We start from the raw sequence: 24,490 nt of genomic DNA on the forward strand, positions 1-24,490 counted from the left end.
ACAAAATATTTACTGTCGACATTATAGCTGATTGGCATTTTATTGGCAATGATGTTGCCATTTAACTTTCAAGTGTAGGTGGCATTTGAACTGAAGGTAACGTTTCAAGTTGATACCGCTTATATTCTTCAAGATATGCCCTGGACAAAACTTTAAGCATAAAAATTAACAAAGTGCAATTACTCTAAAACTAAGAAAGCAAGAGTTGCTGTTATTGTGCACTGCACTTGCCCTCCATGAGATCTATCTACGTATGAAGTTTCAAGTTGATAACTCTTTATAATATTCTACAAGATATGCCCAACGGACAAAACTTTAAGCATGGAAATTAAGAAAGAGCAATAACTAAAAAAATATGGAAGCAAGAGTAACAGTTCTTGTGCACTGCACTTGCCCTCAACGAGATCTATCTACATATGAAATTTCAAGTTGATACCAGTAATAGTTTACGAGATATGCTCCGTACAAGTGAAAACCGCCGCTGCCCACAAAAGTAATCCCTACATTGTATATGTCGCCTAGTCAGGCGACACAAAAATGCATTAACCTATAGTGTGTGCCATTAAAACGTGAGAAAGTCCCTGTAAATTTTTAATATTCAAACGAGTTGGCATTTTAACTTTTTAAGTACTTTATTTTCAAATATATCTATATTCAAATACAATATGTAAAAAGATGAGATAAACATGTGTAACAACTCAACTTTCAAAATTCATGTTTTCAAGTGAAAAAATAATACATAATTTGTCTTGTGAAAAAAATAATAATAAAAATAGGTACAAAGTGCGAGATTGAGTGAATGAGACATTTTTTTTCATTAACAGGCTAAAATTAATTATTAGCTTGTTTTAAGTCTTCCATCAACATTTTTAAGTGCGGGTAGGAATATAGATTTATTAAGTCTGTGTGTGTGCACTTAATTTCCTAGCCTTTTAGTTCAATAAAAAGGCAAAGACAATTTTTTGTTTCATATCTTTTTTAATAATTACGACCAGCAGAGAGACTAAAAAAATCTTTGGGTGGCAGGTATTTGTGTTTCTTTAAAAAATTATTATGAAACAACAGAGGTCACAGGTATTTTTGTATGTGAGTTTGTTAGAAAACATCAAACAAACTTTTTTATAAATTGTGGCCTGACTTTGTTACAGACTACATTATATCATACAAACTTATTTTTTGATGAATACAGTAATTTAAATGCATTTCTTTTTCTTCAAACAAGTATGATTTTAACAATTGTAGTTTAACATGTTAACATAACATAACACTATTAAAAATATCTTGTTAGTAAAAGTAAAGAATCTGTTATAAATCAATCAATATATAAATAATTTGAATATTTGTAAAATAAATACAAATATATTTCACTACATAATTAAATGCTCCCTAAAATTTGAGCATGACAGTATCTGTAACAAATTGTTCCAATACAAATATCCCATTCAAATCAACGAGCGTGATATACAATCATTTCAAAAGTTCATTATTCTTATTAAATAGTGATTATAATTTACATACATAAACTGAACTTTTAGACCGCTTGTTTGACTAACCATTCTAGCCAGTTATAACAAAGTTTATCCTGAGTTCAAGTAGCAGGTAGAACATTCAATGCATTGTTCGATACTAACTTACATTGTACTTGATTAGTGTTTCAGCTAGAGCTATCGAACGCTGCTGTACCCTGTCCATTTTTGGTAGCACCCTTCTGTCCTCATGCAAAGTTTTCAACAAGAAAAGCCTGATTGCCAAAATGGACAGTTTAAATTGCAATTTGGCTAGTACAAATTTGGTAAAATAAGTGAATTTTAATTAGAATAAGTAGTAGCTGGTTGGTTTCTTCATTTTTTTTTGGTTTCTTAATTATTTGAGACGGTTCAATCAAAAAATAATGACAACCCTGCTAATGGAGACCAGCATGGGATCCCTCCGGCCCTCATAGAATTAAATGCTAAATGGTACCCAAATATTTCTTTTGTGTTCATTAAAACTTAATAATATGGTTATAAATACATACAAATGCTGCGTATTTACCAGTTAAAACCTAATATAACTTAAATTAAGCACTACATTTTCTGTCAAATTCCTAATGAATTAGTTGTTCATAGCTTGATACAATAAGCCCTTATAAGTTATCTTTTGAGCATCCTGTCCCTTTTTGCAGCAACTTGTTCTTTTATGACCTGGCCAAAACTCTATATTTCACTGAATATATTGATGTGTCTTACTATACTTTACAACACCCCATTGGTATGAAGGTCGAAATATTATGATGATATTATAAAGTGCATTTGATGCTACCTTAGATTACATTTAAACGAGATGAATGCCTTCAGATATAATGCCATCAAAACGTTACACAATGTCACACACCTTTACAATATTAATAACATATATATAAATAACAGTTAATTTATCTTAAAATGATATCTAACAACAATATTTAAAACATTAACAATATAAGGATATATATACAAGCTAAAATCTGCTACAGTTAACTTTTCTAAAATGTGTAACTTGGCCCTGCATTCATTGTGCTAACAGCACTAAGCAGTGTCCCATTTAGATGTACAAGGGTTCAGCATCTTTTATATATCTATCCAGTTATAACATTATTATATATATAAATGTATATAGATGAAACGTTAGATATTTTTTTAGGCACCAATTAACAATTCATTTTGAAACTTTTTGCAACAGTTTCCAAGTAGGTATTGTTGCAATATTATGTGAGGATTCCACAGCTACAGTTCCATTTCATTTCTCTGTCTGCAATGTTTTAAATGTTTTTATGGTTTCCAAGTTGGTTTTATTGCAATATCATATGAGGATTCAACAGTGACAGGTCTAGTTGTCGCAGTCACTGGCCTGCGGCCTTGACGAGACGGTGGCCGTCCATCCATCGTACCAGTTGAGGAATACTTAGCACTCATGGTTGATTGCTCTCTGGTTAACTTTGAATAGTCAACAGGTGAAAATAAGTATGGTTTTACTTTCTTAGTTTTCTCAGCCCAGGGCGCTTCAAAAGACGGCTCCTCTAACCTATGACCAAACAAAGTTTCATCACAGAATGATGGTGTTTGTTTTACAGGCCTGTACTTGTCTAAATCATTATGATGATTGCTACTTCTAGTTGAGCCTTTAAAACCTTTGCGGTCAGAGTGACTAGTAACTGATGTCCTTGAATCTGGAGCCCACAGCATTGGTCGCATTTTGGGTTTCTTTGAAAACAGCCTTTCTTTATCACTTTTACTTTCTCTTTGTGGTGTAGACCAAGGAGATTTAAATGTCACCTCATCCTCATGTCTTGGATGATGAGAACCAAAAAGAAGTTCATCTACACTAGATTTATCTGCGAGAACCTTGTACCCAGAACGAGGCCGGTTTGACGTTCTAGATGACGGACGAGGGCCGGCTGACGGTGGCCTGCTGCCTGTGAGTTCGAGAGCTGACATTTTATATTTGCCTGCCACATTCAACCTGAAAAAAAGTAATTAAATGCTATAGTTAATTAACCGCTTTATACCATGCTTAATAATATTACATTAAGAGTGCTCCAGCTAGGCCTGAATAGCTGGGTGGGGCACCGCGCTGCCCTTTTCCAGTACTCTGCTGCCGTTTTATTCACCAGTTAATTGTAACCACCACCACCCCCCCCCCCACCAGGTCAAGGCAATAGCGGGTACTCCAGCCAATCCCACGTAAAATTCCCGCCCTGCGAAAACAAAACCACCGCATTCACTTGGCACTGCAGGGCCAGCTGGAAGGTAAAAACAGGGCCCATTTCCCCCGCTATTCTCGGTATACCCCTGGACCGGGGGCATGGTTACAATTCGCTGGTGCATAACTACACCCTGATGTGCCATATTGTTTGACAGAGTCAGTTATTCAGAAATTAGCATAAAAAACAAATATACATAATTTTGACACTTAGGTAAGGATAATAGCTTAAGTATTCACAATAAACTATGAGTATTGAAAGTAGTCACAACACATACACAATAAGAATTGAACATTGGCCCTTGCAGGTTTAAGCACCTTTAAGTTTCATTAAATGCCCACCAAAAGTATCCTTTTTGACCTAGTACCCTGGCCTTTTTAAATCCTGACATTAATGACCAAGATAACAAGGTGAAGGTAAAATCAAGCGCCCATCGGTATTGTTATGTTTTGATATGTAATGTATGTTTGTTATTCATGTCAGAAAATAGCTCATTGAGCTAATATTTCTTGTTATCATATCGAGGGATGAAAGCGAAAAGGTTCTATCTGCTTCTTTATTTAATGTCACTTAGAACCTTTTCGCTTTCACCCCTCGATATCATATACCTGATTTTAAATAAAGATTCTTGAATATGAATATAATATTGCCATCAATAAATAAACATTGCAATTCAATTATGCTTGTATACTTTGACATTAATAATAACAAGGTGAAGGTGAAATCAGGTACATGCCCATTGGTTATTCCATAAAGTTAAATCCAGAACATGTGGAACATTTACACAATGAATATAAATTTGCAATAAATAATTATTGAATTAATAAACATTTATATAGTTTAAAAACTTCTTTAAAGTTAAAACTTAATTCATACCGTCACAATATTAAACAAAATTAGTTCTTACTTCTGAACAGACTAATATAATGCAAATTATGCAATAAAATATTGGGTCAACTGGTCAAACGGCTTAAGCTGCTTATATTAAAACTAAGCGTGTCATGACACAGTTTCTACATGCATTTTACCAAATAAACGTGCTAATGTACTTCACAAAGAATTAATTGTTGCAGTCAAATACAAATTTCTATAAGTATCTAAAGTATGCTATTTTAAATGTCTCGTAGTAATTGCTTGGATGACAAGCTGATGACAACATGAAATAAAAATTAATAGATCACCTGTCTCCATTGTAAACAATCTATGACATGTGACCATTTTGTCCAATCAAAACAGCCGACACAAGACGGCGGAAGTAGAATTAATTCAAAAGTAATGAATATATTTTATTTTATTTCTATGATATAATTACCTTTTTTGAACAATGGGAAAGAATGGAATTCAATCTTTGACTCATAACACAATAACTCTGTATCAACCAAAATGTTGATTCTGGCACAAACCTGCATTTCCACTGAATGATTTGTCCACAAAAGAGGAAAATTTATTCTAGTCTTTTCTAATAAAAATGGCGTCAACTGGGCATGTGCGGCTAAAAATTCGATATTATTAATATTTTGAACAACCAAGGTAAATAAGCAGCCCCTGCATATGAAAATCTGTTAACATGAATAAATATTAATTGAATGCCTTTGTTGCCAAGATGTAGAACTCTATTAATTGGATATTTAACCGAAATCGCAATTGAAATGTAGTGGCAACGTTTTGAAAGGCGTGTAGGGAAATATTTAGTCACGTGTTGTGTTTACAACGTTTGAAAAACGTATAACCAATTTGCAACAAAAAGTTGAGAAGTAATCGTTACCAGATTTTTTAATTTTTATTCTGGACCTACCAAAATGATGTTTGTTTACGTTAGTGGAGAGGATATAAATGTGTGTATTAGCATAAAACAACAAACTGTCATAAAAGTTCTAGGAAAGCACTTTTCAATTTAATAAAGATATGTGATGGTTAAATAACAGCGATGAAATAACTTGAATCTTCAAATAGTTATTTGAAAAAAAAACACCAATATAGTATGAAAAATAATCTGGTCAACTCGGCCCAATTACCTTTTTGGCCTGGTCCAAATCGGCCTAGTCCTTTTTGGCCTACTTTTAAAAGGAAGCGTGCCTATGGAATGTTGATTGGTATTATGTTGTTCACACCTAATTTACGGATTATTTGGAGCCGTTAATGTGTTACTGTAGTGTTAACCCTTTAGCGCATGTATACGAGATAGGCCGACATAGCTCATTAGCAGATGTAAACGCATCTGGCCGACCCTATACACTACTGGATGTAAACGCATCTCCCGCATGTTTCAATAGGGTCATTTCAATACTTCAATATTGCATCTTCCTTTTTGTAAACAATATTCCGGATGTTTATAAAGCTGAAGATTAACCTTTTGTGTATTGATTTTCCATCGAAAATGTCGTCTGCTAAAACTTGAAGGTCATTATTTATACTGCCAATCACAGGTGTGAGATCCCACTGTGACGTAATAAAATGTGACGGAATGGCAGTACTGTACAGTATGGAATTTCCCCAAAAACATTGATGAGTAAATCATTGAATATTTTATGTCAGTTTAATTTACCATTGAAATCAATAAAGATAATAGTTATTTGTAGATTATATTTTGTGTTATAAACAATAGAAACAATAAGTAGCCGAGAAAATGATGAGTAAATTTTCTGCTGAGCTAATCGATGGCCGGCATGGTTCCGGTCGAAAAATAGGTCAAGTAAACACATTTGTGCAAGCGTTTCATGATCTAGATCTTTTTATTCATTACTTTGAAAACATTTCTCGTCTTTCTTTTTTTAAGAATTTTATGAGGGGGTAATAAAGTTAAACAGACACTCTGGACTGGATCTTTCAGCTGGTTGACACCGGATATTCCTGCCACATTTCTGTGTATTATACACAAGAACATCAATTGTCGGCTTTTTAGTCCATATGGGTTTTTTGATGATAGGGGTAATAAAATTTAGATCAATACCAGCATTTTATTACCCTTTGATTTAATGCAATTATGACATTTCAAAGAAATGTTACAATTCCATCTTGGAAATGCATTCACAGATGAAATGAAATAATTTTATATTTCATTATTGACACCATTTATTAGATAATTTAATTATCTATAAAAATGTATTCACATAAAAAAGATTTGGAAACAATTATTTGGAGTTATATTTATTTTAAGGTCATACTGCTGTATTCATTTTCTCATTTTCAAATATCCTGAAAAGTACCTATGCAGATAAGGACTGCTTATCAGTAAGTTGGCTATTGACTGGGAGGTGTAATCTGGCCACTTGTCTATGTGCTAAAGGGTTAAGGTAAACGCCGAAAAACATGTAAGCAGGGCTTCTAAAATTTTGGAACCTCAAACGGTCTAGATCCGGCGACATCCCCCCCCCCCCCAAAAAAAAAAAGAAAGGTCCGTTTAAAAGTCTGATTATTTAGAAATGTCACACATTTTCGCGACGTCTTTTCTGTCAATAGTTTTCACAATATTGCAATTCCTAAGAGGGTTCTAGAGCTGCAGATACAAGCTTAATTTAAATGAGATTCTCATCGAGTTCTGCGGCATTTCTAATAAGATCGACTGCGATTGTAAATAACTGTGGCTGTCAGGAAGCGGTCAGACGACAAATAGTGAAACAGTATTATGTTTTATTTGCTTAATGCATCTACAGTGGGTCAACATTCAACGGATACTCTTGAACTATAATATCTGGATTTATAATCGGGGTTTCAAGCTGTAAGTGTGATATCGACATCGATTTTTTCATTACTGCGAATTAAAATGACCTAAGAGGCGCACTCAGCATCCAGACTATGTAGTTAATCAAGCGTGCCGCTGTTGATATCCTATATAAGACTAGGTTCGGATTAACAATGACATATGGAATTTAAAAGAACAATTTAAATTTAACAGTTGGTAATCAAGAAACGGATATATCAGGTAATGATTAACGACGACATAGCATATTCATATTGCCATGTGAAAATATGGACCGATTTTAACACTCAATCAGGATAGCTGCAAGCACACAATTAACACATAGTTTGTTTAATTGTGTCTTCTGCGACCTACCAATACATGTGATTGGACCGATTGCAAGCGTCTGCTAAATAATAGATAGGCTATAGAGTAATCAGTGTAGCGAAAAAAGCAGCTGGTCGCATTAGTCACATGGTAACTAAGACACTTTTATAACCTATTGGGTGTAGTTTTGAATGTGTGAATGACCCATGAATATTTGTGTATTACATTTTCTGCAACTTTTACTGGCTGTCGTTTTGGACTGAAATTATAAAAAAATTTGAGAAAATTTCGGACCGATTTTTTTTACACTTTTTGAAACTGAAATCGGTCTGGCTTGGTCAAAATTGATCCAGACTGGCAAATTGCCAGTTTTTAGAAGCCCTGCATGTAAGGAAGTAGTTTATTTTCGTGAAAATATTTACATGTGTAACTATATGTATTCAGACGATGTACAAATGTATAAGTCTAATAAACTCTCTGTTCTGATAATACAAGGGACAGGAACGCCAAAATTGCATGTTTCACCTAATTAATATTGAGGTCAATATTAGAAATCAGTATGTATATTAAATAAAAATACATGCATTAAACAACGCTATTCTGGGATCTCCCAGACCGGTACACACAGCTTTGCATCTAAGACAAGTGGAGGTTTGGCCTTTGTCGACCATGCCTTGTGTAAAAGTGAATTCAGAGAGAGCCTCAAATGCCTATTCTCGAGCTGAGCACAGTCACATTTTGTATCATTTAGGACTTGAGATCACCAATAAATGTATTAGTGTATTTTATGCAATGTGGTTGATTTCAGAGTAAATTAGTAATGAAATAATATTTTAAAACATCGGATTTCTCCTTCTCTCTGAGTCCATTTTGTCTCTTGAAGAAATAACGTGTGTGTTAGTATTCTAAACAACATCGATGTCATCTACTATATAAATTAATATACATACTTTTGGTATTATATATTATTAATTCATGATATACATAAGAATTATAAGTATCAGAGTAATAAAAATAAAAGTAGGCCGAAATGGACCAGGCCGAAATGGTAACTGGGCCGAAAAGGACCAGGCCGGAAAGGTAATTGGGCTGAGTTGACCCGGATTCGTATGAATTGGGGGCAAGTTGCATTGACAAAGAGCTCTACTTCCTTACATACTAAAGGCAACAATATACTTTACAAAAAAGTGTAAATCTGTTGATATGTTCTGAAGGGGGTAGGAGGGATATGACCAAACTCATCTGCCAACTTCACTCTTTTAGATTGATAATAAATCAGATGTCAGCAAAAAGTTTAATTTCACAACGTTTTTTTAGCAAAAGTTCTGTACAAGTCATCAATACTTATGATTGGCTTGGTCAATTCTGCCACCAAATGTGTGCCTTTTTACATTGCAGTGTCAGAAATTTGCGATAGTCCGATACCCCAGGCTATCGAGTTTCAGCTCGGGCTACCGATTTTCTGTAGAAACTAGCCTGACTGGGCTATCGTTTTTTTCCTAATGTTATTTAAAAGAAAACAAAAAAACCCATGCCAATTAAACCCGTAAAGCATCGTGTTTTTATACTCTTATTATTTAAGAATGTGTCCTACCGGGCAACTCAAGCGACTGAGTCGTCTTGACAATGGCGAAAGATCAAAGTGAAGTCAGAAGCCGAATTTTACGATGATCAAAAAGATAATTGCTAAGCGGTGCAAGCCATGTGCAAAATGTGTGTTTATTTAATTAATATATAAACACATGTCAAGAGTAATTAAAGTAAATTATTAAAGCCCAAAGTGACAAGTGAGTATCAATCTATTTGTAACCAGTAACTGTGTCTATCAGCAGTGCTCAGTCAAACTCAAATGACGTTATTAACTCGGCCCATTATGTAAATTAACGGATAACTTTTTCTAGAAGTTCACTTCGCTAGACGCTTAATGAATTATTGAAGCATTGTCCAGATTGAGGAACATTCATTGAATTAATGAAACTGAATGAGCATGCTCTAATAGTGGTCAGAATCGTATTCAAATTTTCATAAATTCTTCCAAACCAATTATACTTTATGGTGTTTATATTTGGGCTGGTAAAATTGGTTTCAGGCTAGTAAAATCTCATCTGGTAGTCCGAATGGGCTAGTGGATTCAAATCCAAATTTCGTACACTACATTGAATAGAAAAAACACATGTTGACAGAACAGCAAAATTTCAGGGAACAAATTTGTTGATTTTGTTTTAATCTAGCACTTTCCTAGACTTGATACATTTCTGTAATTTATACTAATACATGCATGTAATTCATATCTATATTTGTAATGTTTAAATAAATATCCATAATTAAATACAGTAGTTGATGTATGCACAGACCCTGCAAGTTGTGAAATGCTTACTGGGCTTGCTAAAAAAAATAAAAATATGTCAAGCAAAAGAGTAAAAGCAAAAGAGTAAGAATTTTGGCATGAAAATTTATTCATAAGTCCAATTTCGATGACTGTTAATGTGTCATTAATATTAAAATCATTCTCATTGTTGTAAATTATATCAACTTGATCCGTTGTTGTTGTTTTTTCAGATGCTGGAAAGACAGCTGTGTCCAGTGTGTTGTAGAAGTGGCACCAGAAGTTTCTTAAAAAGCTATCAGATCAACTTGGATGAGGCGGTTGTTCTGTGTGAAAACAAAAAGGTTAGTTTTGACAGTATATAAGGTAACAGACTTGCTGAAAACCATCCGTTTCCGTGTTTTAGCATTAATACATTAGCAAAACTTCACACATGTTTTCATTGGTCTATTTTGTCACGGTGCCTTTATAAGACAATCCAATTGCATTGCTTATAACAAACTGCCACATGTTCACCCAGTAAATATGGCATCGTTTCAATTTTGCAAAGATGCTGAGCCAGTGCGAAGATGCTGAGCCCGGCGAAAAAAAGAAATTTTCAACGACTGTTCGATATGAGAAGAAAAATAAAATGAGAAACTGTGTTTTTAAGTTGTTTCGATCTGAAATAATTTCTTTCAGGTCAACAAATTTTAATATCTTGTCAGACTGAATGTCTTGTCACTTTTTTAATTTTCGGAAAGTATTATATATGTAATATAAATATCTACCGGTATTTTTTTTTTTTTTTTTTTTCATTGACTTAAAAGGTAATAGGTTTTGAAAATAAAATGTGTTACATCTTATATGCAACAATATATATTTGATGTAGACAAGTAAACAACAATGTTCGCTTTTTGGTTGAATGTACCAAAACTCTGTTCGGAATGTCAACATTCATAAAAGTTAAAGAAATTGTATCATTAAATGTTTTTTGTGTATGGATGTAAAAATCTGACACGCCCTTGCCCTCAGTCGCATTGTTCAATCTATACTAGAAACCGTTCTAATAAATTTGATTTCTTTCTGTTTCCAGTGCACATATCCTTTGGGGCAGGATGGAACGTCACAGTTCACATACTCCAGAAAAATGTCAGATCTCCCATCTGGCAGGGAGACAGACTTTGGGCTGTCTGTTCCTCCCTCACAGTCGGAGCTTCAGGCCCGGGCACATTCACGGATGAGAAAGCTGGGTCTCTTACAAAATGATGCCAAAGGTAAGGATGGCTTTTATGTCAGTGATTGAAATTAGCACAAGCCCGGGCTTTGAAAAATGTGTTAAGTTGCATGCTCAAATTTAATATTTAATTTAATATCTTTACATTAATATCTGATATTTATTTGAATATACTCGGGTTTATATATGTAGACTTTATTGAGATGTCATTGTTCAGTATCTATTTATTCATTTCTTAACTAATGAAATATTTTTATTAATTTTCTTTTCCAGCCATTCAGACTGGAAGTCCTCAACTTCTCAGAAAACACAGACAATCAACCGCTGTGTCAACTGCCCGAGCCAGTTCAAGGGATGCAACTCTACATTTACCACACAGCTATGCACCTTATTCTACCCCATCATCTAGTCAATATACAACCACAGAAGCTTCAAATGCTAACACTGCATACACATGCTTGTCAAATGGTCATTGCTATAATTCAGGTTACCAAAGCAACACCGCGAAAGCTTCCTACAAGAATCGTGAGTTAAGAAAACGTCGTGGTTCGGCTGGAAGTTCGGATCGGGAGTCACTGAATTCCAGCAATGATAACTTGGATAGTGGCTCGGACAAAAGCGCTGCAAGTTGTCCCAATAGGCCTACAGACACTGATCCTTTACAAAGCATGCTTTCTTCTTACCAGATATGCAACGAAGAGTCAACACCGAACGAGTTTGAACAACTCTGTTCGGTAGTGGATAATTTCCCTGTAAGAAATACGCAATTGCCAACAGCTAAAGATGCCAAGTTGGAAAAGTATAGCTCCATAGGGTTTGATTTCACAGAAGATTTAATTGGTGCTAACAGTGGGGACATGACATTACCTCCAACATCTAGTAACAGTATTACGAAGTACCCGAAAGTATTTCCACAATGGAGAAATCAGGACAACCTATGCTGGTTAGATGTTATTCTTTGTCTTTCAGTTCATAATGCTTCATTGCGAAGAACTGTTAAAAGTTCAACTGTGATTGAAGATTGTTTGATATCAAAACTTTTTGCTGCCCATGATCAGGCCATGAAACTTGTGGAAAAAATAAACACCAAAACTGCCTCGGAATTTAATTCAACAGAGGAAGGGACAGGATCAGTGTCTTCAAAAGGTTCAAGAAAGAAACGTTCAACATCTAGACAGAAATCATCATCTTCTAATGGGGAAGAGCTCAAAACAGATGAAAGACCATTAAGTCCAAATAGTTATGAAATAGAAAAGGTATTGAATGTCGTCCGTGAGGAAGTTTGGCAGATGTTAAGTATGAAACTACGGTGTAAAAGAGGTCAACATGAGAGTCCTGTGTTTGCATTCCCGCTGTTTCTGAAACAGACACCTGCTGTGGCGGAATTATTCAAGATGAAATACAGGTAAGAATGAATGTTTAAAAAGTATGAAGGTTTAAAAAGTATTATTGCCATAAGTGTCGAAATGAACATAAAGCAATTCAGCTGATAGGTTGAACATAAGAGCAAGCTCTGCTTGACAGTTAGGTTGAACATAAAAGCAAGCTGTTGTTGACAGTTATTGTGTGATATATTGCTTTTTTTGAACTAGTTAAATTGTTCTGGGAACATAGTCACTAGATATAATTTCTTCAACCTACAGTTATTTTGTTTCATTTAAGGTTTATAAAGATACGTTCACTATTATGTAAAGTTTGCTTGTTTTTGCGTTATTTTATTCTTGTTTTTTACCTTTCAGTTTTGAGTACAAGTGCACGGTTTGTGATTACACGGAAAGCCACAGTTTTGAGAACCTGCTGCCGACATTTCCGGAGTTGGTAGAGGACTTCCAAATCAGCAGCCCTGCGCATAAGAAATGCTGCCCAGAGTGTGGAAATAATGCTGATCACAGGAGAATGCAGTTCACACAGTAAGTGCGATTAATTGGTACTATTTAAACAGTGGGGGTTTATAGCCCGGTAAAAATATTGCCGGTGCCTTTTAGTAATCAAATAAAGTATTTATTAATGTTGTCTGCCTGTCTGGCCATCACATTTTTTTTATCAATAACTTATCCGCTATTTGAGATATCCAATCATTCAAGATATCCAATTCATTATTTCTAAACTTCCTCGCAGTAACCATACACTCTTTTGTGACAAGTTATCATATGTAACTAATGCTTATATATAATACCTATTGTCAGATTTATTATGACAATTTTTATGGTTTGAAAACAAAACATTAATGATATATGTAAAAAAAAAAAAAAACCATTCTCAATCAAGAAAAACGGCCAAAAGAATACTTTATACACAAAGGTTGAACTCAAAATGCAATTGTTTTTGTAGAACTCTTTAACAAGTCAGCTTGTACAGATGTCTGAATGCAGTCTTACAAATATTGGTCTTTTCTTTGATTTCTTTGTTTAAATATACTATATAATATGTTAAATTCACAATTTTAGGCATTTTGTTGCAGTTAACATAATTCCATTAGCCCAGGCTCCATTTACAAAAGTAAAAAAAAAGCTTTGAAGGGACTAGACACCAGATGGTCCCAAAATTGAAAAATACAATATTTCCTCAAAACTAGCCTATAATTATCAAAACGAACTAGTATGAGGCTTGTCAAATATCTCTTTACATGATTAAAAGAGTATCTTGACTCTGTCTCAGCTGATTAAAGATACACATACAGACCCCTTTTTAAATTTTCTGGTATTTACTTAGTAGACAAACCCAGTAAATTTCAAATTGGAAATATACGCTTAAACTGCTAAAGATAATATGTCGTTAGCAATGTGATACATCAGAAAGATGCAATGGGTTGTACACAATGATATCAATTTTATAAACAATTTTTCTCTTTCTTGCAATTGAATCATCTGGTGTCTAGTCCCTTTAAAGATACTCGATAGTAAAACTGAAACTGATTTCCAACACTATGTACATCTTTGGTACATTTCAGACTTCCGGACTCTATCCTGATGCACTTTACTGCCGGTCTTTCTAAAATGCCCCTGTCAAGCCTGCAGTTCAGTCACCATGGCAACATGTACACAGTGACTGGAGTGATACAGTATCTCACGGGACGGGAGGAGCCCAACCACTTTGTCACCTGGCTGAGGAACCCATATAGTAAGATATTAATAATTTTGCTTGGATTGTAAAAAAAAGTATTTTAAAATTTAAAAAGAAAAATCCGTAGAAAGATTATGCAATATATTTTACAATATGGATGAATTACTTCAATAGAATTGTTTGCATAAACACAGTATTTCAAATGTTTAAAAAATTCCTTAAATTAAAATATGATTGAAAATTTTAAAAATGTATTAAAATTCAAGCTCAGAAGTCACTGCCGTTTTTTATATATGAGTTTTTGTGAATTGCAATTGCTGATAAAACAGTGTTTCCATATAGAAATATGATTCTCAAAATGTAACCTTTTTGGTCGTTTTCAGGTGACCAGTGGATGAAGTGTGATGACCTGGACCACACCTTGTGTCAGTACACAAGCTCCACCCCAACTGTCGAGAATTCACAGGTCCATATCGTTATGTGGGAGAAAGTCACTAAAAAGCCTCCCATCTGCCGACAACTTGCCCTAGACTCTTGTTCCATGTTTGAAAGTCGACTAGAACATAATAATGAAGGACGGCTGCATGTACAAGATGCTGGTGAGAGCCAATTTAAGGCTGTAAGTGAAGGCATACTTGAAAATGCTGCTGACCAAAGCCTAGCAGAAAATACTGCTGTTGAGAGCCATTTAAATCTTGGTGATTCAGAAAATTTTGACATGTTTGAAGATTGGGAGGGAACATTCGGTGCTTGCGTTAATAAATCAGATAGCATTAGTCAGCTAGCTGAGAATGAAGATTGTAGAGAATCCTTTATAAAGTGTACAAGTAGTCAAAGAAACTCTAAGTTAAGAGGAAAAACTCCAAAGCTTGAACCTTTCAGTTTTGGAAATGCAAGCAATGGTGCTAAGGACGTGTCAATAAACAACTGTGATAAATCTAGTAATTCCGGAAATGCTCAATGTTCTTCTAGTCTTTCTACCGACTCAAGTGTCCAAGTTGTTCCAAACATAATTTTACCCAAATTAAGTCCACCCACAGCAGAGCGGGTTGAAAACGCAATCAAAATGGCAAGAAAAGCCTCAGTCACTCGGTCAGGAAATGTTAGTCCAAGTTCTTCTGCAAGTTCTGAGCAATCCCTTCATTTGCCCGATTTTGTTACCTCTGTGCTTATGAATGGTTCTCCAAAAAGACCTATTGCTTTTGCTCTAAGAAGGCCTATCCCCTGCGCTCCAAGCCAGATACAAGTTGACGATAAAGATAGTGTACTTAGTTCAGATGGACTCAGCAAAATTAGGCCAAAAATAAGTATGGCGTCTTCAGTTGATAACGAGAACACTGTTCCAGGTTCCAAACAAGGAGACACTGTAGAATTAAAAGAGCCCATTGGTGTTAAGTGTCGAAGATTGTCAGGCCCTGTGTTAGAGATTCAACCCTCCACTGTGTTTTGTAGGCCAACTAAGGTGGCTACCTCAGAGACTAAAATGAAATCAACATCTGATGATAACTTAGCTGATAATTTGTTTGATTTGAGCAAATTTGATCATGACACTGCAGTTTCATGCAATATGGAAAATACTGACAAAAATGTTTTGGGTAACGAACGCATTGAAAGCAACGAACACATTGAAAGCATGAGTGACAACAAGCCTTTTATAGCTGTACCCTTGAATAAAGTTAAATTTATACCAGATCAAGGAATTAGTTGCATTCCAACAGTGAATAGCACCAACAAGAATGAAACAGATGACATTGACAAATCATCAGTGGTGGACAAAGATGTCGTCAGAAATGCTGATGTTAAAAGTGGTAATGGCAGGGAATCATCAATTTCTAAACGTTTTAAGTTACCAGCCTACATGCTCAACAAGAAAGCTCAGACGTCTGCAAGCCTTTCAAGAAATGCTTTCAGTGCTTTGCCAATGACAAAAGTAAGTCCAAACACTGTAGCTGTTTTAAAGGAAGATTCATCGCCAGGTTCAATGAGTGAAGTGAAGCATTATTTGCTGAATAAAGCGACGGGTAACGCCCACAACAGATTCCATGGGCTGAACTTGAAATCGCAGAAATTGCGTACATCTGCATCCACTCCCTTATTGACACATCTAGTCACAAACATAAAAGGTGCGAATGTTGGAATGTTTGATTCCAGTTTGGAATCTGGTTTGAACATGAAATTTGGAAGAAAAATTACCAATAGTGCTGGTTCGTATTCGGGATTTCAGTTTAAAAGAAAATCGAGTGACACAGATTCAGACAGTTTAGATAAAAACTCGAATAAGAAAGTAAAAATTAATGAAGAAAGCGATCAAGAAACTGCTGATGCACACTCGTTAAAAGAAAACAAGACTTCATCTAAAAAATTACCACCAAGAGGGCGGGTCGGTGGAAAGAATATGAAACTGATAGAAAAATGGGCTAAACAGTCCAAAGAGACTTTAAGTAGTATTGAACCAATAAGCACAAAGAACTTCGTAGTAGAAAAATTAAAAGCCTCCCCTTTGAAATCTGAAGCAAAAGTTGACAACGATCATGTTTTACAAGACCTCTACGAAGCGCTGAACATTCCATTTAGTGCCGTTAATGACACGATGGCTACAATAATGACTGACGTAGATGATATTCTGAACTTTGTTAGCACTGACGAGATACTGCCAGAAGTTGCGAGACCAAATAGCTCACAGTCGTGCGTCTCCATTCCCATTGGAAGCAGGGCAGGAAAATCTGAATGGTAGGTAGACTCGTCTTGTGCATTGTTTTACAGACTGTGAAATAAATCAAGAAGACAAACTGAAACCACAAACTACTTTTGAATGGATTTAAATTGTATTATTATCAAAACATTCAAATCTTAGGGGATTGCAACTGTTCCTGAAGAACTGAAAAGAAAACTGTGGTTTTAGTAACTAAATTATGTTCAAGTAATACTTGTAGTTTGTATTTTTAATATGTGTAAATGATAATTATTTGTAAATTCTTTTACTTCAGGTACACATTACATAAATGTATATATATACTTAATAGATCAATTGATTGTATGCACTTGTATTAAGTTTGAGAAAATTAAAACATTTGCTCTTTTAGATAGCCTTGTGTCGTCCTCTGAGAAACTAAAACATTTGTACATTTAGAAAGCCTTGGGCGTCGTCCTGTGAAAGTCATTTGATAGCCTTGTGTGTTGTCCTGTGAGAACATCGAAACATTTGTTTCAGTGCCGCCATTTGATTATTATTGTTTTGCATTTCTATCTTTATATAGCCTTGTCATCATGTGAGAGGTTTAAAGCAAGATAAATGGCTTTTCTGTATATAGATTTATTTGTTGCCTTGTGAACAGATATCGAACCATGGCTCTTTCGGGCAGATTGACCATTAATTGTTGTACAAGTACCTCCAACGTTTGAAGAAAAAAGTATTTAACTTAGATGCCAGGTTTTCTACCTAGGACAGCTGTGCTGGTTTCTGTACTTAATTGCTTCACTGTTAATCTTCTGCACGTTTTCGTGCAACAGTCAGTGAATGAATAATTTTGGTTTGCGTCTTTTTCAGTTGGGCACGAATCCCAGGCCGCAATTCAGCCTGAGGTCTAGACAGCAGAAATTAAAGAGCTTACCTAACAAGCCTGTCATCTTCTTATGCCAATCTTAACCGAATCTCGAACCTTTCTGGGTGGCACTTCCTATACACTCAGGTCTTTCTCTTGCGGCTAACCGCTTGATGTCCGTTGATGAACATATCTAAGTCGGAGCCTCCGTTTGGCTTTCAAAAACACTGGTATTTGTGTCAGTGGCAAATACTGATGTTTTAGCATGACTTGGGTACATGTTTATCACTTGAAACAACAAATTGGTCATACAAATGAAACTTCACTGTGTCAGACTTACCTCATAGACTGCTTGCTACATTGTGTATTCATAGCATTGTTCTGAAATGGTCCATATATGAGTCAGTACAGCTAATGCAAAATGATCTGACGCAAATTTGAGCAGTATTGGACTACTTAATCAATTTAATACTCATTATAGTGAAAATTTTACCATTTGTGTTTTTCATAAATATATTTTTTAGTTGAGTTAATAAAAAAATGGAGAAAACCGCAGTAAATAAACCAGTTCTTTTTCTGTACCGAAAAAAATGAATTGTGTGGAGCCTACTAAACACAGAGAGCTTTCATACCTTAAAAAGAAACTTGGTTATTCAAACGTACAGTGAAGTTTCCATCATTTTCTGCATTATTAGCTCGTCTGTTTTTCAAAGAAGAAACTTTAGTTGTTGTCATAGCACTTGTGTCGGCAATGACAGCGGCGAAGTCGTTACACATTTTGACCATAACTCGTAACTGTACGGAGATATTATAATTCATATGAAATTTTGTACACATCCTGCCAATGACAATACTTACTTATTTGGGAAGGCCCATAACTCTGTTTTAAATAATTGATGAGTTATGCCCATTAGCAACCTGAGAAAAACAGACGAGTATTGACATCTCGTTTAGTGCTTTTTTATCATATTTGGAACAGAAACTTAGTGCACTTGAAACTCGACAGCCGGAAGACATGTTCCATGAATGCATTAAAACGCTGTTTAGACATTAATACCTACTCTTTTGTATTTGAACAGATTTTGAGAGAATATCAGTGATGATGTTTATGATGGTGGTGACTGCTATAACCAATGAGCGAACAAACGTCTGTCATCTTGATTGGGTCTACAGTTGGTGCGTCCGTTCATCTGTCTGTCTGTCAGCAAGCGATTTGTGATCCAATCTTTGTCTGCACCTTTTGCAATCATTGGATCACAATTGCTGCATGTCCGTGCAGAACTTAGAAGTCCGTCGGTGTATATGAAGGAGTCCTCTAGCGATATACGATGGAGTCGCTAACTACTTGGTACTTGTCCATGGACTTGGTATAACTGTGTTTTTGTCAAAATATCTGCACAGAAAATACTGCATTCAAAAGATGAATATATGTATGTTTCATGAAGTTTTATAGTGATACCATTTGGTATAGTGAAACTTCAGTATTAATTGAAAGTGCTAAGAAGAAGAGCTAGAATTTGATGTGTTGATTGAACTGTCCATAACTCTCTTAAGTGAAACTATCATTATGATTTATGATTGTGCTTCAATTATTAAATGCTATCAGTGGCTTACTCCTTATATGGGAATACGCTGACATCGGTGTTGTCTTGTTGACAACACTTCAGTTATTAAGTGAGAGAGTACATGCTATTTAAGCTTATGATAGCAAGTGCACTTCATAAATAAGAAACTTGAACATATCGTATTATATTAAAGCATACTAAAGGCTTTGTTAAATGGCCTAAATTGCATCATTGTATTGGCATGAGCATTTAAATCGTTTTGTCAACCGACCAAGTTTAATAAATTTAATCCGTGCAGCGTTTGTAAACTGGTCGATCGAAAAGTCAATGATTTTCAGTGTTGTTCATTCGGAGATGTTGAATAGAAATAAAATCCATAAATGAGATCTTTCTTGACTAATGATTTGGTTGTCTAACTAATTATCCACGTATCAAACTTAAGTAAAGAAAAGTAATTCAAAATTGCATATTTAATTTAAATAAATTGTAACTGTAACACTGGTTGAACTATAATATTGGGTTCTTTTAAAGTTCAATGTTGTTTTTTTTCGTTTTCGAAAGGAAAGTTTTACTAAAATTGCCAATATATTATACATGTAATGATGTATGTAGATTTTATATACCGAGTACAAATACAAATGTAAGTAATGCCTGAGGTAGTGTATGTTTTTTTAGATCGGTTAAATAAATTAATGGCACCAATCGAGAGGCTACCTATATTGCTTTATAATTTCTTGACAAGTCCTTGCATCAGATTTGTACGTGTAAAAAGACAATGTTTTTTTTGTTTATATGACCAATAATTGTTTTCTAAATGTCGTGTTGTGTCGTCTGTTCCTTTTTTGTTATTTTTTTTTAAATAAAATTAATGTTAGCATATGTTAAGTGCTTTCTATTCGAACCAAACTTGGTATCCTGTACATTTTAGATTGCAAATTATTGCAAGGGGTATGAATTATCTTTGAAGAATGGCACATTGTCATAGCATTAGTATTGTCATAGCATTAGTATCGTCGTCATCGCGGAAAAACTTTGAGCGTTTTCCATAATTCGACAAGATTTGCAAACTGTAGCAAGCGACGCCCGTCGATCTGTGTTTGAATCCAAGCAATACAAGGGCTATAACTCTTAGGCGACGAAATTGCTTTGTCTCGAACTTGACCGGAATAGTCTACATATTGTAAAATACAATACCTACACGTTTTGTCCAGGTTTGGTATTGATCGGACAATGGTTCCTCGAGTAACAGTGCAGACAACAGGGCGTGTATAATAAAGCAATTCCAGGTCAACTGTGAAGAGACTGGGGCGCCATGACTGGTTATGATGGGCGTTATCGAATTTGGCCGAGATAAAATGCCTACAAACATTGTCCAATTTTGATGCTTTTCGAGATGCGGACACCATAAAAATGGTGTAAAATATGCAATTTATGGCCCATAAATCTGAAGCGGCTGGTTATCGACCGAGATGTTCTGCCAAAACACATACAGTCCGATTTTGTGATGCTTGGTCTTAAGTTCGTTTAGTTGCAGAGAAGACAACAGAAGTTAATGTTATAAGCAATGCAACGGCTAAAGCTTTAAATTTATATGAAATCTCTTCAAAACAATGATACCGCAGATGGTTGTTTGCCTATTATAACTAAATGTTGTTTGAAGACCTGTGTTTGATCACTGTCCGCTATGTTGTTGTTTTTCAAAGTGGGCTAGTTTTCAGATAGAACGAAGCCGCCACCGGAGGAGGTTTCGATATTTAAAAAAATCGGTTCCGGTTTTTGCAAATTAAACGATACAACTGGTTATGCCCCCACAAAGTGGCGGCATATAGGGTTGCCCTTGTTCGTACGTACGTACGTACGTACGTCCCGAAGATTGTTTCCGATCTAATTCTTGAAAACCGTTTGTCCAATCCTCACCAAACTTTAAACACATGTTTGTGACCATAATATCTTGATCAAGTTCGTTAGTCATGGAAATCGCTTTAGTCATTTAGGAGTTACGGCCCTTTTTTGCCAAAAATTCCCGAAGATTGTTTCCGATCTAATTCTTGAAAACCGTTTGTCCAATCCTCACCAAACTTTAAACACATGTTTGTGACCATAATATCTTGATCAAGTTCGATAGTCATGGAAATCGCTTTAGTCATTTAGGAGTTACGGCCCTTTTTGCCAAAAATACTTCAAAAATATATGTTTCCAATCTAATTCTTGAAAAGTATGTGTCCAATCCTCACCAAACTTTACATACATGATTGTGACCATAATGTCTTGATCAAGTTCGATAGCCATGGAAATCGCTTTTGTCATTTAGGAGTTACGGCCCTTTATTTGCAAAAAAAGACTTGAAAAATACGTCCCGAAGATTGTTTCCGATCTAATTCTTGAAAACTGTTTGTCCAATCCTCACCAAACTTTTAACACATGTTTGTGACCATAATATCTTGATCAAGTTCGATAGCCATGGAAATCGCTTTAATCATTTAGGAGTTAGGGCCCTCAGATTATCCTGAATAATCATTATGGCTTATTTTCTGTGACAAAAAATCTAAGTGGGGGCATCCGTGTCCTATGGACACATTTCTAGTTTTAATTTAATTTGAAACTGTCACAACAAATACACGGTTTGTAATACCAATATAAAACAAAAACTGGTTTGTTACGAACAAAAACGCCTTTATATGTCCCGAGTTTGGTGGTAATCGGATAAAAACTCCTAGTTACAAAGTTGTGTTAATGAAGCAATTCAAGAGCAATAATTCTGAACTGGCTTAGTCGATTTGTCTGATGATCGAACCAAGTTATGGTGATTTAAGCATCTCAAGGGACATCATTCTTGGGTGACATGGCTTGTTATCAAACTTGGTAGAGATAGAGTGTCCATTGACATATCTTAGTTTGGTGGTGACCGGTTAAAAGCTCCCCGAGTTACTGCGCGGGAAACGAAAATTTTGTAAATTGTTCGATGGCAATAACTCGGTGACTAGGGCGACATGGCTAGTAATTAAATTTCGGCCGAGAAATGCTGGCGTACACTTATTGTCCAAATGATCGAACAAAATCATACCGATAATAAAAGAACAAAACATTCAACTACATTACATACAGAGGCATCATACCATTTATTAGGCATCGGATAAGTACAAAATATGAGAACAGGATTTGATAGTGTAGTAAATGGGATATCTTTCGTAGAAAAGTAGAGGGGTAAACCGATGTATGGCAAAAAACAGTGCCTTTTTTATATCAAAATGTTTGAAAGAATATGAAACAAAATTCCATTTTCTCGAAAGTGCTCCGAGAATCCAAAATGGCCGCCAAAAATGAAAAAAAAAACGGCTTTTTATGTTCTACCGAATGGTATAAAAACGCGATTTTCTCGATTTTGGGAATCGTTTGGTAGCTATGAATGAGGTGAACAAACCTGGTTGTATAGACCATTATGGTGTACGGAAGAGATATGACCGGGCTGAGTTTCTGAAATAAAGTCTGAAAATGCCTTCTACGTATATGTTAGGTAACCCGCTCTATGCATTTTCTGTAGATCATCGAATGATCTTGTTTGGCGTTTCTGAAAAATCCACGATGCAACATTAAGTATATAGCCTTGGATGAAAAAAGGCTAACATATATTCGATAAAACTAGTTGTGATGCATACGTCAGAAGCGATCTACATAAAATTAATGAAAAGAAAAATTGAAAAGTCCTTGATTGCCATTCGCCAACCAAAATTGAAGTTTTACCTGCTTTAATTTTGATTGCTAGCTAACAAAGCTCGGCGCTGAGCATTTAAACACGTATGTTCAGCTTCCTGTCTGAGTAAAATGAACTTATTGCCTCATGAGTGAGTCATTCAAACATGTTATGATCATTTTTCTTAGTTTGGGTGGGTAAATTACTCCCAAGATAAATATACAATAGCGGCTGTAATCATTCGATTTTGATGGGTCTCTTCAAGAGAATCGTTCACGGAGTTTATATCGGGTGCGATTTTTTCAACTGTTTTGAAACTGAATATATTATATTTTTTTGGCAACCAAAATACATATTTGAACATAATTAGGTAAATCCAAGCCTAAAATTATTCAATTTTCAATAGAGTTGGTAAATAATGTTAGGTAGATCCAAGCCTAAAATTATTCAATTTTCAATAGAGTTGGTAAATAATGTAACGAATCACATCATATACTAGTTGCAATATATCCGTTTCTTGATATGGTCCATGACCTATAATGAGGAATATACTTTAGGTACTTGCATGAACTTCTGATGTCGCCTGCGTTTCAAGGCAAACATGCAGAGGTTCATTTTGTCTGGCAGGTGTGTCATACGTTTATGTCCGCGCTTCAACTTTAGCATTTTCTTTGGGGTTTTCTTATCAAACTTGGTTACAATGTTTATTGGCTGAATTCCATCAACAGAAATATCATATTATTAACTCGGAATTAACGGTAAAAATGACCCTAAATTGTTATTCAATACTCCGATTCCTATCCCAACCTTAGCAAATGATTGTGGTGACATAAATGGAGATGATATCTCGTCTGTTGTCTTATCCAGATTGCATTTTACATTTGAGAATTATGGGGAAATAAATTGTCAATACTTTTACTATGTCACCTAAGCAATTCCTATCCAATCCTTACAAATGTGGTCACAACATTAATATGCATAATTTTTCAATAATAATATTATTGAGATATTATGCACATTAAATATATTGAACAACAGATGTTTTATGATTTATTAATTGCATAGAAGGCCACGTTGTAAATATGATGTCGTTATGGCTGAACCTGTAATTATGTCATTATGTGTATATATCTCTAAATATAAATATTCTTATCATTATTATTAGTATAAGTTTTATGATATCAATAAACAACCTCCTCACACTCTTCATGCGTGTGTTATAGCCATGCTGTTGACCAAATTCACAAAGTGGTTCTCCCTACATGTCACTTCTTTACATGCACATTTCGAACTTTACCCAACTTTATAGCAATGTTGATTACTTAGGCTGCACTATTCATTTTGAAGTTCTAGGCCTTGA

General features: G+C 35.0%; 2 protein-coding genes across 4 annotated transcripts; one reads left to right on the top strand and one right to left on the bottom strand.

Moving 5' to 3' along the window:
* Window positions 1-626: 626 nt before the first annotated feature.
* Window positions 627-4,977, bottom strand: LOC128205303 (RBPJ-interacting and tubulin-associated protein 1-like). Its single transcript, XM_052906835.1, has 2 exons — window positions 4,903-4,977; window positions 627-3,480 (listed from the first exon to the last, which is right to left on the bottom strand). Exon 2 carries the CDS (start codon window positions 3,453-3,455, stop codon window positions 2,790-2,792), a length of 666 nt encoding a protein of 221 aa, XP_052762795.1. The 5' UTR covers window positions 3,456-3,480; window positions 4,903-4,977; the 3' UTR covers window positions 627-2,789.
* Window positions 4,978-5,144: 167 nt separating this feature from the next.
* Window positions 5,145-19,825, top strand: LOC128205932 (uncharacterized). 3 transcript variants are annotated; one of them, XR_008256349.1, is made up of 9 exons: window positions 5,145-5,251; window positions 10,287-10,397; window positions 11,129-11,309; window positions 11,543-12,674; window positions 13,009-13,179; window positions 14,220-14,389; window positions 14,716-17,062; window positions 17,880-18,021; window positions 18,954-19,825. XR_008256349.1 is itself a non-coding variant. In XM_052907995.1 (8 exons), the coding sequence occupies exons 2-8, from the start codon at window positions 10,287-10,289 to the stop codon at window positions 17,911-17,913; spliced, it is 4,146 nt and encodes a 1,381-aa protein (XP_052763955.1). In that variant the 5' UTR covers window positions 5,145-5,251; the 3' UTR covers window positions 17,914-19,825. The 3 variants fall into 3 exon arrangements, 2 of the variants coding, with proteins under 2 accessions (XP_052763955.1, XP_052763956.1); XM_052907995.1 differs by having other exon boundaries at window positions 17,880-19,825; XM_052907996.1 differs by lacking the exon at window positions 17,880-18,021.
* Window positions 19,826-24,490: the final 4,665 nt, after the last annotated feature.

This window comes from Mya arenaria, chromosome 10, assembly GCF_026914265.1.
Source record: "Mya arenaria isolate MELC-2E11 chromosome 10, ASM2691426v1".
Taxonomy (NCBI): domain Eukaryota; kingdom Metazoa; phylum Mollusca; class Bivalvia; order Myida; family Myidae; genus Mya; species Mya arenaria.

Bases quoted from the DNA above. Each gene is read 5' to 3' on its own strand.
- LOC128205303 (XM_052906835.1), bottom strand. From the start codon at position 3,455: ATGTCAGCTCTCGAACTCACAGGCAGCAGGCCACCGTCAGCCGGCCCT.
- LOC128205932 (XM_052907995.1), top strand. From the start codon at position 10,287: ATGCTGGAAAGACAGCTGTGTCCAGTGTGTTGTAGAAGTGGCACCAGA. The intron at 12,675-13,008 runs GTAAGAATGAAT...TTTACCTTTCAG, and splicing joins TTATTCAAGATGAAATACAG to TTTTGAGTACAAGTGCACGG. The intron at 17,063-17,879 runs GTAGGTAGACTC...CGTCTTTTTCAG, and splicing joins AGGGCAGGAAAATCTGAATG to TTGGGCACGAATCCCAGGCC.